This window comes from Saccoglossus kowalevskii, chromosome 11 (assembly GCF_978046115.1).
Source record: "Saccoglossus kowalevskii chromosome 11, keSacKowa6.1, whole genome shotgun sequence".
Lineage (NCBI taxonomy): Eukaryota > Metazoa > Hemichordata > Enteropneusta > Harrimaniidae > Saccoglossus > Saccoglossus kowalevskii.
Window position 1 is genome coordinate 25,568,125 of NC_140651.1, and position 14,180 is coordinate 25,582,304.

Sequence of the window (14,180 nt, forward strand, 5' to 3'; positions counted from 1 at the left end):
AAGTTCTTTGATCTGTTTAAGAATATCATACCTGGGACTTTGTATCATCAAAGGATTCTTTACCATGTCTAACATAAAATGTTAAACTTTTCGGAAATTAAACTAATTATATTAATACCATCATGCATTGCGTCCTGGTATTCTCATTTGTTTAATTTGTTTGTATGGCAGGTGATGTTCACAGAGGAAGATGTGAAGTTCTATCTTGCAGAGTTGGCGTTGGCATTAGACCACCTTCATAGCCTAGGTATTATATATAGAGATCTTAAACCAGAAAAGTAAGTTTATTCATTACCAACATTTGTATTCTTTACTCTGTTATATTATAGATTACTAGTATTACTCTCACTGCAAATTTATTCATGATCCAAATGCACTATTTCCCACAATGCAACATCACCCATGCGTCTTACTGCATCCCAAAATGCAACATTACCCATAATGCTTACTGTATCCCACAATGCAACATTACCCATAATTCTTACTGCATCCCACTTTGCAACATATTCCAAAATGCTCACTGCATCCACTTGTAAACAATGTTGATTCTGCTCCCCAACCTCACTGCAGCAGTGTGTTTTTCTTTCCAGCATATGTTGTATATTGTGTGTGTTGTATGTAGTATGATGGAAATGACTCAAATAGATTGAAAACAAAATACATTGAATGTATTTCATCAAGAATCAGTTTGGAATACAAATAAACTAGTGTACATCTTCATGTTTCTCAAGGAGCCTACACAATTGTGTAACATTTTATGTCAGGAGAAAGGGTGTGGCCAGGAGGCTTCAGAGAATTGAAATGCACGTCGAACAACTCTCTTGTAGTACTTAGGAGTGTCTGACATGTTTCTTGAGTACAGTTCTGTGCAGTACTGCTCACATGTACTAACCTGTTTTGAGGATTTTACTAGGGAGTCTGTTTACATCATAGTCTCCCTAAGTTTATATATTTTCATCTAACTAAGATGTGCAAGATTCTTATTGATATGGATATTATTTCTTTGTCTTTCCTACAGTATACTTTTAGATAGCCATGGCCATATTAATCTCACAGATTTTGGTCTTAGTAAAGAAGCCATATTAGAAGATAAAAAAGCATATTCTTTTTGTGGTACAGTAGAATATATGGCACCAGAAGTAGTTAATAGAAGAGGTCACACAACGGCCGCTGATTGGTGGTCGTTTGGCGTCCTCATGGTAAGATAACCAATCAACAACACTGTTTGACTCGCTGTATTTGTTATCCAATCAACATCAGTGTTACAAAAAGTTACCTATTAAGTTATCCAATGAACATTAGTAGTTCAGTAACTGATTCAGTGCTTCTTACAAATTTACATACTGGTGAAATGTATCTATATTTTTTTCTCTTTTTCAGTTTGAAATGTTAACAGGTACACTACCATTCCAAGGTCAACACAGAAAAGAAACAATGACTATGATTCTGAAGTAAGTTTTTATTCTCTGAAACCGTTGTACCACTTTCACTTGAACATTTAATGCTGTTGCCTGGATACATCCGCCATCTTGGATGGTATTTTGTCAGTGTTGCATGTTGTGTGCCATGCCACAAGTTGATTCACAAGGGTATAGCATTTGAATATTTTTACCAAGATAAATAAAATACTTTCATCACCTTTAAGTATTGTAATAAATATGATAGATATTGATGGGTAATTTAGCAACAATTTAGTACAACAATAAATTGGCGATTTACAAACAAGTTCTTTTTCCAATCGTGAAAAAAATTCTGGAACAAATTCAGCATTCATTCTTATTTATGTTAAGGATGTCTTATTAACTATCGATTTGTTTTTTTTTAGAGCCAAGTTAGGGATGCCTCAGTTTCTAAGTCCAGAAGCACAGAGTTTATTACGGCAATTATTCAAGAGAAATCCAACCAATCGACTGGGAGCTGGTTCTAACGGCATTGAGGAGATCAAAAGACATTCATTCTTTGCAACAATAGACTGGGAGGTAAGACAGAAGAAATCATCACCAGTGTACTTTCTAAGATATGATGTCTCGTTAATGACACACAGATTGTCTAGTATGCATTTATATAGTAATTTTAAAAAATATCTTTAATTGTTGCAAAATTTGTAATTTGGTAAAATGAAATTTACTTTTCAGAAATGAAATAAAAAAGTAGGATGATAATTGTGTCAATGTTTCTTAACTTTTAATACACAAATATTTAGAATACTTTGTATGTCATGTACATCACCTGATACAAAAATTAAAGTAGAAAAAAAAAATCAAAAAGTAATAAAATAATATAATAATGATGTGTGTGCTGGTAAACAGTAAATGTTATGAAGGCATTATTTTATGGAATTTTATAAATTTATAAATCTAATGCAAAGAATATGCTTTCATTACCCATAAGTCCTTGTAGATTTCTTTCAATTATTGGCTGGTTTACTGCTATGTGTTTAGATAATGTATTGTGATTGGTCAATTTGTTTTGAAATTAGTGTTTATAAATATTTTATATTAAAAACCATTTACGCCTTCATGAAAATCACGGTATTACTATTTTATTGAAATTCAAAATGTACTCTTTTTATTTCAGAAACTGTTAAAGCGAGATATCCCACCACCTTTCAAACCAGCCTGTGTAAAAGACGATGCTTTTTATTTCGACACAGAATTTACTTCAAAAACCCCCAGGGGTAAGTAGAAACATGTCGTAAAATTTGTAATATATTCTGGTTGCTTTATTAGAGGTGCATCTCCAATATGTGAATATTTTCTCCACTTTTCTCCAAAAATTTTGTTCAAATCTTATATTTGATGGCAAATTGTGTCTTTTTGGTCCAAAACTAAGAAAGAATAGAAAAAAAAAATAGAAAAATGTGCAAATTTTTGCATCAAAATTTAGGCGGGAAATTAACATATTGTTTTCCTGTTCACAGATTCTCCTGGTATTCCGGCTAGTGCAGGTGCTCATCAACTCTTTAAAGGTTTTAGTTTTGTAGACACAACTTTGCTCCAAGAAGAAAAAGAAAGGCTGAAGAAAATGGACACAAGTCCTCCGAAAGCTCCAAAAGTAATGAAGCCTCTTATCCTAGTAAATTTTATCAATTTGTGTTCAACTTTACCTAAATACCTTCAGTGACTCTTTCACTTTGTTTTGAAATCAAAATTATGTGAATTTTTCAAGTTTTTTTTTTTTCTAACACCAATTAATATATTTTTAAAAATCCAATATGCTGACTTTTCTCAATGACTTTCTTTTACCTCCTTTTGACAGGCAAAGTTTGTTCCCGGAAAAAGAGCCACATCAGTTATTGATGAGTATGACATAAAGGAGGTAAATATCATTTATTTAAAATGACATCACTAAACAGAATGTCATGTCATTAATTATTCATGATGTCATTCCATGTTCTATTGTTTATTTATTGCAAAGCAAAAGGCCATTGGGCCAAAGAGCAAAAACAGTTTAACTTAACAATGGTAACAATAAAAATCATTCAAGTTCTGCTTTTCATGGCAAAATAAACATAACTTGCTAACTGGTTTATTTGACATTATTTCTTGAACAAATGAGTGAGATAAATTTGTTGTAAGTGGGGCTAGTGCAAAACGAAATGTGGACGAACTAATGAACTATTAAAAATAGCGACAGAAGTTGTTGGGGTGTTGAAATAATTTATTTTGTTCAGGCAATAATCTTTCTTGGGATTCCCGTCAAATCACAAAAAAGTCATGACGGTTGGGTTGAAAATGTTGTTTCTCCCTGTACGCATCCTTATTTGATCTGTTTCATGCAATGTACCCTATGTTTTATTATGTCAGTACTATTGTTAGTCAGATCTTGTAATATAACCCTATAACACTGTGTCATTGCAGTCGCTAATTTGTAAATTTTGCAAAAGACATATTTTCGACAGTTGAAAAATACTAACTGCAATTGGGTCTTTCAAACAAAGTTACAGTCCTCAGGAGTGCTTTTAAATAATGAAACTGAACTTTGTTTTATAGATTTTTTTGTTGGCTTTCAGTCAAAATTTCAATTTATCATTTTTTTTCAATGTTAAATCTCATTGTAAAAAAGATTGTTGATGATTCGATGTGATGTTCTAATTCTTACCATGTGCACTCCCAGGAATTGAAAGTCAGACCTTTGAGAAATATAAAGACAGTTACTTTAATGTCAATGTAAATTGTGAGTAGTGTACGATGACCACAGTGTTGCTTTCTGTGACTTCTGAAGCATAACCACAATGTTTTTCTTTATCTTCTTTCTCTAGGAGATCGGTCAGGGTTCGTACTCAGTATGCAAACGGTGTATACACAAAGCGACTGGTCAGGAATTTGCCGTTAAAGTGATAGATAAAAATAAACGAGATGTCCAGGAGGAAGTCGAAATATTATTACGATATCAGAATCATCCTAACGTCATATCACTACGAGATGTAAGTTTAAATCATTGAGGTTTTTGCGATGCATTATTGTTCATGCTTGTGATTGTATCGCTGTTGTGTAGTAAGCGTGTCAAACACACACTCAGATTGTTCAGATTGATTTCTATTTCTCATAAAAAAAAAACTGCACATGTTTCAATATTAATCAGTTTAACCTTGTGTCATTGTTGCTGGGAAATGATTGACCAGCTTTGTTATTAGGCCAAGAAAAGTGTTCCGCTTGGAATGTGTCTGAACCCCTCATTTAATATGCAGGAATGTACCAAGAAAATTGTTTTTCTGGAGTGAATTGTAGTGTATTTTGCTCATGATTGGTCAAAAAGTGCATGGAGATTTTATGAAAATGTGTGGATGTTAACAGAATGATGTCGTGTGGTCACAGTTGCGCAATAAATAATGGACTATTTTGGACGTAGCTATAAAATGTGTCACCGAAGTACTCACACGTGTGCATGATTCCAAGAGTTTGCACTGTGAAGAAACGCCATTGAAAAATAAGAATTGTGTAATTTGTAGTGAGAATGTATTCAAATAGATTTATGTTTATGAATCATGTTTCTTTTCAAAGTGTATTTATATAATAAAAATTGTTTATGAAAATGTTTTTTTATACTTTTTTTTGTCATTCTCACCACATGTGTACGTAAACTAATGAAGTTGTGATCATCTTGGCATCAAGGTTTATTCCATACAATTACCTATTCATGTGAAGTCATTAATTATTTCTTTCTTCTCAGGTATACGATGATGGAAGCAATGTGTATCTTGTTACAGATCTCATGAAAGGCGGCGAACTACTGGATAAAATACTTCGAGAGAAATCTTTATCCGAAAGGGAAGCATGTGCAGTTATGCAAACGATAACAAAAACAGTCGATTACCTTCACCAATCAGGGGTGTGTATCATTTTATTTTTATTATCCATCCTAACCCCAATTTTGGTTATATGTCTACAAAGTGTTTATGTAAGGATATACTGCCTAAATGAAGGTTTCATTATTATTTGCATTAGTTTGAATCCTGCCACCCACACTAAAAAGGAACTTATTTTATTTTGTCAGTTCATGTTTGGTAAAAAATTAATCATATTTTCGACTTCTTTAAAACTAACAGTCTGATTGCTTTGATTCAAATTTGTTCCTGTTGTATATTTGATTCTTCATTTTTAGCAAATATTGTTGTTTTGAGCCTATTGCTCTGATTCTCATAGGGCAGCGGGGCCCTTCCAATCATCTTGTCACTAGTTCCATGTAACACATGTAGACAATGGGGAAATTATTTCAGTTTGGGATAGAAAAGTAAAGAAATTGTAGAAAAATCAGAATCTGAAAATTCTTAACCTAGATTCTGGTGGGAAAATCATGGCATTCAAGGAGTTAATTTAAGAGTGTTTTATTTCCAATCTAGGTTGTACATAGAGATTTGAAACCAAGCAATATTCTGTATGCTGATCAATCTGGCAAACCTGAATCGCTTAGGATAGCTGACTTTGGATTCGCTAAGCAGCTACGAGCAGATAACGGTTTGCTTATGACACCGTGTTATACTGCTAATTTCGTTGCTCCAGAGGTGAGTTGCAAAACATAAACTATTTCAGTTCAGTTGATTGTTTGTAGGTACAGTATTCACTCTTTTGGTAGCTCCTGTGGTCACGTGAATGATGGTGTTCAAAATGATATCTATAAAGTACTTTTATAATCCAGCATACAATAGATGCAATTTTTGGTGTTCAAGAATTTATTTAATTTAAATTTTTCAGGTACTGAAGAAGCAAGGTTACAATGCAGCATGTGACATCTGGAGTTTGGGAGTATTACTTTATACAATGTTAGCAGGGTGAGTCATTGCCCTTCACTCATCAACCCTTGAATTGGCCGCACTTTGTAACATTTCGTATCTGACAAGTATCTAAAATTCTGTAAACTGTAAATGATTTGTCAACCCACCCAGGGAATTGGGGGGGGGGGGGGCTTTTCTCGTTCTCAACCTTGGAAAGATTTGAACTTTAAGTCTACCAATCCTAACTTTGATGCAACGACCACTATGATACCAGTGATCGGTTAAAAATATGGATATGACTTCTGTGACAATTGTTAACACAGTTAACACACTGACTTGAAATAAAAAAAAATCAGGTATTCACAAAAAAAAATTATCTATGAAAAGGTCTCACTTAGAAAATGTGTTAGCGCATGATGAATACTTGTGACATGTTGTCTCACCAAATATGCGTTTTGTCTTTTGATAGGTATACTCCCTTTGCACATGGAACGGAAGACACTCCTAAAGATATCCTTGGCAGAATCGGAGAAGGTAGATTCACATTGACTGGCGGTAATTGGGATACCATATCACCGATGGCCAAGGTGAGTCTGTAGTATTGTTACATTATGACATGTCACTGCACTGTGTACCATTGCAAGCAGTCTCTTCACTTCTGTCACATGACGACTTTTGACCAATGAGAAAATCCATTGCAAGCTGCCTCTTCCCTTCTGTCACATGATCACTCCTGACCAATGAGAGAAGCTGTTGCTTGAATAATTTTTGCTTGTCAATGAGAAAATTGCAAGCTGCCTCTTTACTTCTGTCATATGACGACTTTTGACCAATGAGAAAATCCATTGCAAGCTGCCTCTTCCCTTCTGTCACATGATCACTCCTGACCAATGAGAGAAGTTGTTGCTTGAATAATTTTTGCTTGCCAATGATAAAATCCCAGTTAAGCAAATAAAAGAAAACTTACAATTCAAGCTAAATCTGTCTCACTGTGATCGGTGTTCTGTATTGACTTCATCATTGTTTCTTCATCTCTGTAGGATCTGGTGCGTAGAATGTTGCACGTGGATCCTCATCAGCGGCCTACAGCAGCGCAACTAATGACTCATCCGTGGTTTGCTAATAAAGACCATTTGCCCCTGAATAGATTAACAATTAATAGTGATGCAAAAGCAATTAAGGTAAATCATATTATTGTATGTATATTTCCACTGTGTGTGTCAGTATTTTATATCACAGTGTTTTATTACGTTCATTCCTCACGCTGGCATGTTAGTTTTGTTTATTTAACCATCAATGCATTTAAAGTGAGGGAGTCGTCACCTGCGCATGCGTCAGATGGCCATAGCGTGTCATTGTTTACAAACGAGCGTCTACCCATGAGCCTTAGCATGTGTTGTTATCTTGCGCAGGTGACAACTCCTCCTGCTTTAAATATACTTAACTCTGTGGATGTTCTTGTGTCAAGGATGTTCAAGCCAAATTAAAAATTTGATAACGTCCCCTCCATACTTTCATTATTATAAGGGAATGCTGATACAGAAAATGAAAATAGTGTTTTGGGTCACAATCGTACAAGAAACAATTCTGAAATGTCATGTAAAATGGCATAAACTTGCATTTTTGCAATTTGTACTATTAACCACAGGAAATGTATTGTTAAAAAGAAAAAGAAAAGAAAAAAAGATCGACAGCTATTGTCACTTTAATGTGAATCCTAATATTAAAAAAAATACAATTAATTCAGTAAGATCATCTTGTACATTGGAAGTTCTCTCCCATAATGCATTGCATATATATGCAGGAACATGCTCAGTAGTGCAAAATATGAATTTGATGCGAACTGGATTAAAGGCCCATTCAATTTTCTAAATATACTTGTACTTATAGGATTGGAAAATAAAATAATCTTACAGTAAAAATTGTTTTGAATCTGTGAACCTATAACGTTTAGTGTATACATGTTCAGGGCCTCTTGTAGACAATAGACCACATGAACTGCCATTGTTTTGAATCCATGAACCTATAACGCTTAGTGTATACATGTTCAGGGCCTCTTGTAGACAATAGACCACATGAACTGCCATTGTTTTGAATCTGTGAACCTATAACGCTTAGTGTATACATGTTCAGGGCCTCTTGCAGACAATAGACCACATGAACTGCCATTGTTTTGAATCCATGAACCTATAACGCTTAGTGTATACATGTTCAGTGCCTCTTGCAGACAATAGACCACATGAACTGCCATTGTTTTGAATCCATGAACCTATAACGCTTAGTATATACATGTTCAGGGCCTCTTGCAGACAATAGACCACATGAACTGCCATTGTTTTGAATCTGTGAACCTATAACGCTTAGTGTATACATGTTCAGGGCCTCTTGCAGACAATAGACCACATGAACTGCCATTGTTTTGAATCCATGAACCTATAACGCTTAGTGTATACATGTTCAGGGCCTCTTGCAGGCAATAGACCACATGAACTGCCATTGTTTTGAATCCGTGAATTTTTAACGGTTAGTGTATACATGTTCAGGGCCTCTTAGACAATAGACCACATGAACTGCCATTGTTTTGAATCTGAACCTATAACGCTTAGTGTATACATGTTCAGCACCTCTGGTAACCAATAGAAATAAGGGAATACCAAATAAGCACAAATGACAAACATGGATGAATATCCAAATATGCATGAAATTATATTAAAGGTTTTCTCATTTGTTTTAATTTCTACAGGAAGCAATGAGGGCAACCTACACAGCACTTCACCAATCACCACCGCAGCGTGCTCTTGAACCAGTCACTGCATCCACCTTGGCTCAACGACGAAAAATAAAAAAACTTAGCTCAACAAATGTATAAAACCTGAACGACCAAAAAAATAAAGATATATTTCTGCTTCCAGAATTTTTTTAAATTTCTGATTGGCTGGTGGTGTATATTAAGGGACACTTGTTTCAAAATATGTCAAATATTGAAATAGGTAGCAAAGACAGAAATAATTTATATAGATAATCGGGTGTATATTATATATTATAGAGGTTGATATACAATGATAATCTCCTATCCCATAATATGCAAAAGAGTGATATTTACCTACATTCTGATATTTTCTGTGCATTGTGTTTTACTGAATGCAAATATTTTGCTGTATATCATTACAAGCAATTTTGCATTATGGGATGGGGTGAAAGGTCATATTAGCAGGGTGGCAAAAAGGGGGTCGATTAGGGCTAGTATTTATTACTGTACTGTATGTATCGCATTAGAGAAGATAGCAATGTGCAAAATGCCAGTATCACTAGTTTGGTGAAGTTTTTTGAAATATTTTTTGAATTTTTGTACTAGAAGATTTTGAAGGTGTTGTAAGCAATCAGATTTTTTGCTCACCATGGTGCATTTTGGGGACAAACCTAGCTTTTTTGTTACTGTATCCCATGCTTCATACATTTTGATAAAGAACAGCGACACAATGCCAGTTGCTCTCGGTTCGGTCCAATATTATGAAATTAGCTTTTAGAAAATAAATAGGTTTATTGGTGAAAACCGCAATGCATCATGGTTAGTTGAAATGCTACATTGGTAGACACAGCTTTGCAGCAGGACATGTATATTTTTTATTTAATCTGTAAATTAGATTTTCCTTAACACCTTTTGCCGCCAAATTTAATTGTTTTTACCCCTTTGAACACCAAAGTTGACTTAAACAAAATATATTGACATAATCCTTTTTAAATTTTCAACCATATTGGTCAATGGTAAATTTGGGCCAAAATTAATAACAAATTTATAGAAAATTTACATAAAAATGTGCAGAAAATGCATTACCAATTTTTAGCAGGAACAAATATGGTGTCTGAGGAGTTAAAACTTCCTCTATCTAGTCCTGTTAGCTTTTATATTGGGCATGTGTGTGCTTAATGCCATACGAGTGTCATGCTAAAGGGGCAGTGGTTGTCGTGCCACACATGTACCATACAAACAATTGTTGATAGCATTTGCAAATAATACAATGTACAAACATACACAGAAGCAAGTACAAAGGTTAGTCTAGGTCATTTGAAGGATTTGGATCTTTCTGCCATTCCTCTTGCCAAGACCGCATCTGACATCTACTTGCCACTATATTGGATCATTAGTTGAGGCCGGTAATTTGTGATAAAATCAATCTGTTCATCAACAAAAATCTCTGTATGTGTGGCGCGGCGACCACTGCCCTTTAATTTTTTAGGGCCGGCAGATGACAGTACTTCAGGCTGCCCCTTCATTCTTTGGCAGCCATTTTGCTTTCAAACAAATTACCCATGAGCCTTTGTAACAGCAGTTACTGATACCAATGTAATGAAATACTGCATGAAAATCACATTTTGATAGCAAAATTCCTGCCACTCTGAACAAAAATTGGAACTATTGCGCTTGTCAATACTGCATAGACATATTTTTTATGTGAAAATCATTTTTTTCAAAAATTGATCAAAAGATCAAGATCAAAATGAAGAATACTTGCTATAGATATAATAATGCACTGTGATTTAACAGGAAATGAGCTTTGTTCTAATTTGGGGCCACCCCTATAATTCCAAATGGTATCAACCAAACGTCACATTTTGGACTTCAGTATTCTTAAAAGAGGAGGAGGTGGTTATACTTGCTCAAAGTCTTCCATTTGACTCCAACGTTGTATATTTACTTATATTAATAATTACATCTGTATAATAGTGTCTTGTTATTATTACCAATATAACCAATCATCAATTGTTCTCCTTTGTTACATTGTTTTAATTAGCCTCTGTTGTTACATTGTTTTATTTACCCTCTGTTGTTACATTGTTTTATTTACCCTCCGTTGTTACATTGTTTTATTTACCCTCCGTTGTTACATTGTTTTATTTACCCTCCGTTGTTACATTGTTTTATTTACCCTCCGTTGTTACATTGTTTTATTTACCCTCTGTTGTTACATTGTTTTATTTACCCTCCGTTGTTACATTGTTTTATTTACCCTCCGTTGGTCATTCATCTACAAGTCAGTTGACTCAATGTAAAAATAGTGTAAATCGTTTTAATTTCACGAATTTTCATGAAATATTCATGAATTTCATCAATTGGTGAAAATCATGACATTTCCTAGCAGTGAAATTATGACAGAATTTGTGACTTTCAGGAGATTTAGTGTTCACAAATGCAATGAGATCGTCAAATTGTGAGAATTCCTAGAAGCAAAAATTACACAGTTCATTTTTAAAATTACCACCTTGCTGTTGAGGCATAGGAACCATGGCAACTCTCACTTTTACAGAATTTGCTGATTCAATCAGACTTATAAAAACTAAACCACAATATATCAGAAACATTGTCTCACCCCTTCTCACATGTAGAAATGATTTTCACCTGGAAACTTGAGAGAATGTCAGTTTATGAAAGTTACCCACTCTCTGTGAAATGTTCAATATCGGTTCTAAAGAAATGTCTAATCCTGTAATTTCTGAACGAGCACCCAATTTCTAATTGTTGTAGTACTTAGTAAGAAAATGGATTGACCTCTGTTTGTGTGTGTGCGTGCGTGCGTGCGTCCGTCTTTCCGTCTGTATGTGCATGTGTGCGTGACTTTAAGGCCCAAAATGTGTGAACATTTGAATGCTTGATGAAATAAGTGTTGAAATAATTTTGGAAATTTGGTGTACATGCATAGTGTTGACCCAGTGGAAAGCACCGAGCTGGGAGCAAATTGCCAATGATTGCCACTAAAGTAGAGGATCCCAGCTCAACACACATGAAGTCTGTTACTGTAATTGTGGGCGGAATGCATGTACAAGTTGTAGTTAGATCGCCCTCTAGTGGTAGCAGACAGTTCATATCAAATGGTGTTCCGTGATGGCTTTCCCAAATTCATCACAAAAGAGTGTAAAAGAAATTCAACCAAGTTTCTAGGATTCCGAGATTTACTAAATTATCGTTGCCCGGATGTTGGAGCAAGGTGAATTATACATTATATTATACCAGTATATTGATGGTGTTAATCCATTGATTTGATTGGTCCAAACACAAAATTTGCATATGCAATCCATGATATATTGGCTGATAATGCACGGCTAAACCAAGTGACCCTGGAACATGAATTGACTACAGGTTTAATACGGAAATACATAAAATCTGTATTATTTGATTTTTAGGGAAATATAGTGATTGAAGTTTGGAAGAATATTGAAAAAAATACTGAATTAAAAACATCTGAAAAGTTATATAACTATAATATTGCTTTTTGTTAATGGTGGGATCCAAGTTGTGAGCGTCGGTCGTTGGGTGATTGTCGTTCGCCACCGTGACACAAACCTAAACCACCGTCCCTCAACACCGTAAGGTGCCAACACGAACGCCAGAACGCTGTGTTCTCAGTGTTGTTACTTTGAGATGGATTGTGAACTTCCAACAAAGAAAACATGATATTTAAGTACAAGTTATAACTGAGGGATTTAATGACATAAAAATGCAAAAAACTATGAGTCACAGGCAAAAATGTATGCCACCAACTCCACCAATAACAACCGGTGAATTGCCATCTGTTTCAAAAAACACGGGACAACGCAGGATTCGACGACGATATATGGTATTGTAATTCTCCACTATGGGTAAATAAATTACAGGAGATGATGAAGATAATTTCGAAAGCTACAGATTTGTGTCGAGTGTACACCAACCACTGGATTAGAGCGACGGCGTGCAAAGTCTTTCGGCCGGAGTTGAGACAAGGCATATCATGTACGTGTCACAAAAATGATGCGAAAATCCGATCTTACACCATCAAACTTACCTCAGAACAACGACAAAACTTGTCAGTCATACTGTCACAAAACTTTGGTTATACCAAAGGTCCGGGCCAAAGGTATCCAGGTCAGATGTTGGAACTGAGGTCGCTGTGCCGGTCGCCGTATATGATACTATCAGGGGGAAATTCTCTTCTCTCTGGGTTCTCCACACGTGTCAGGGGGGAATCTCGTCTCGTCCCCTTGAGGTATGGGATCGGGAAAGCCACTTATACTTTACAGTCAAATAAGACACACACAACGAAATACGTTTCAGCTCTCGTCTTAGTCGGTCAATCGAGCACTCTATAAGACACGGCGCCCTGGGGGAAAAATCCCCAAGACTATCGCAAGGCTGACCCAAGACTCTCTTAGACTGCGTCAACACTCGCCCCAAGGCTCTCCAGGACTGGACTCGACTGCGTCTATCGTGCTGTGCTCCTCAAGACCAACTCAATCTCTCTTTATTCATTTTCAAAACTCTAACCAATTACAAAACAGTAAAAAGACTCTAGGGCGTAACCTTCAATCATAAAGCCAATCACACTAAGCACTGAATACGTCATATCTTTTGATTAATCGTTCACTACATTAATAACTACGAATACCAACTGTCAGACTCGTAGTCTGAATAGCGGCGGTTATCTCGTAATTAGTTCCAAATCACTGAGCCAAGTTCTCTCCAAAACTTCAAATAGGCCTAAACGATGACAGACATAACACAGCAATTCGCTAATAATCAGCTAATTAAGTCGATTAACAGATACGCAAAAACTAATTCATGACAATACACCGCGTCCCGCCGCGTCTCAAATTTCGGTCGAATCAAGTACCACTGAACGTCAAATATCCACAGTTACAAGTAGTATGATGAGTCACAAAACCGGTTTATTTCACAACTGTACTTTCAATGGGCAAATTACAATCCAAATTATACAAAAACCGGAATGAAAACGTGGAAAATCCGTTGTTTAAATCACGGTTACTAAACCGTGTTTAAATGTTTAAATGATCCAAACTGTACACGACCCTGTATTTCAAATCAAATCGCTCGCAATCCAGTACAAAGAACTCCTCAGACATGTTCTCGAAATTCTAAAAATTCATTGACTTTATGAACTCTTTCTAAGCTGTCCTGAAATTGAATTAATTATTT

At 35.4% G+C, this 14,180-nt stretch overlaps 1 protein-coding gene across 2 annotated transcripts in view; it reads left to right on the forward strand.

The window, feature by feature from the left end:
* Positions 1 to 11,227, forward strand: part of LOC100377947 (ribosomal protein S6 kinase alpha-3-like) — a 53,897-nt gene extending 42,670 nt beyond the window's left edge. For both annotated transcript variants that reach the window (XM_085505064.1, XM_085505065.1), the window contains 14 exons: positions 172 to 278; positions 1,019 to 1,199; positions 1,381 to 1,451; positions 1,826 to 1,979; positions 2,578 to 2,677; positions 2,921 to 3,054; positions 3,259 to 3,318; positions 4,262 to 4,426; positions 5,173 to 5,331; positions 5,843 to 6,004; positions 6,195 to 6,271; positions 6,684 to 6,801; positions 7,255 to 7,395; positions 8,958 to 11,227. In XM_085505064.1, coding sequence (XP_085361190.1) covers positions 172 to 278; positions 1,019 to 1,199; positions 1,381 to 1,451; positions 1,826 to 1,979; positions 2,578 to 2,677; positions 2,921 to 3,054; positions 3,259 to 3,318; positions 4,262 to 4,426; positions 5,173 to 5,331; positions 5,843 to 6,004; positions 6,195 to 6,271; positions 6,684 to 6,801; positions 7,255 to 7,395; positions 8,958 to 9,083 — 1,755 coding nt within the window. In that variant the 3' untranslated portion in view covers positions 9,084 to 11,227. The remainder of the gene's footprint in view (positions 1 to 171; positions 279 to 1,018; positions 1,200 to 1,380; positions 1,452 to 1,825; positions 1,980 to 2,577; positions 2,678 to 2,920; positions 3,055 to 3,258; positions 3,319 to 4,261; positions 4,427 to 5,172; positions 5,332 to 5,842; positions 6,005 to 6,194; positions 6,272 to 6,683; positions 6,802 to 7,254; positions 7,396 to 8,957) is intronic.
* Positions 11,228 to 14,180: the final 2,953 nt, after the last annotated feature.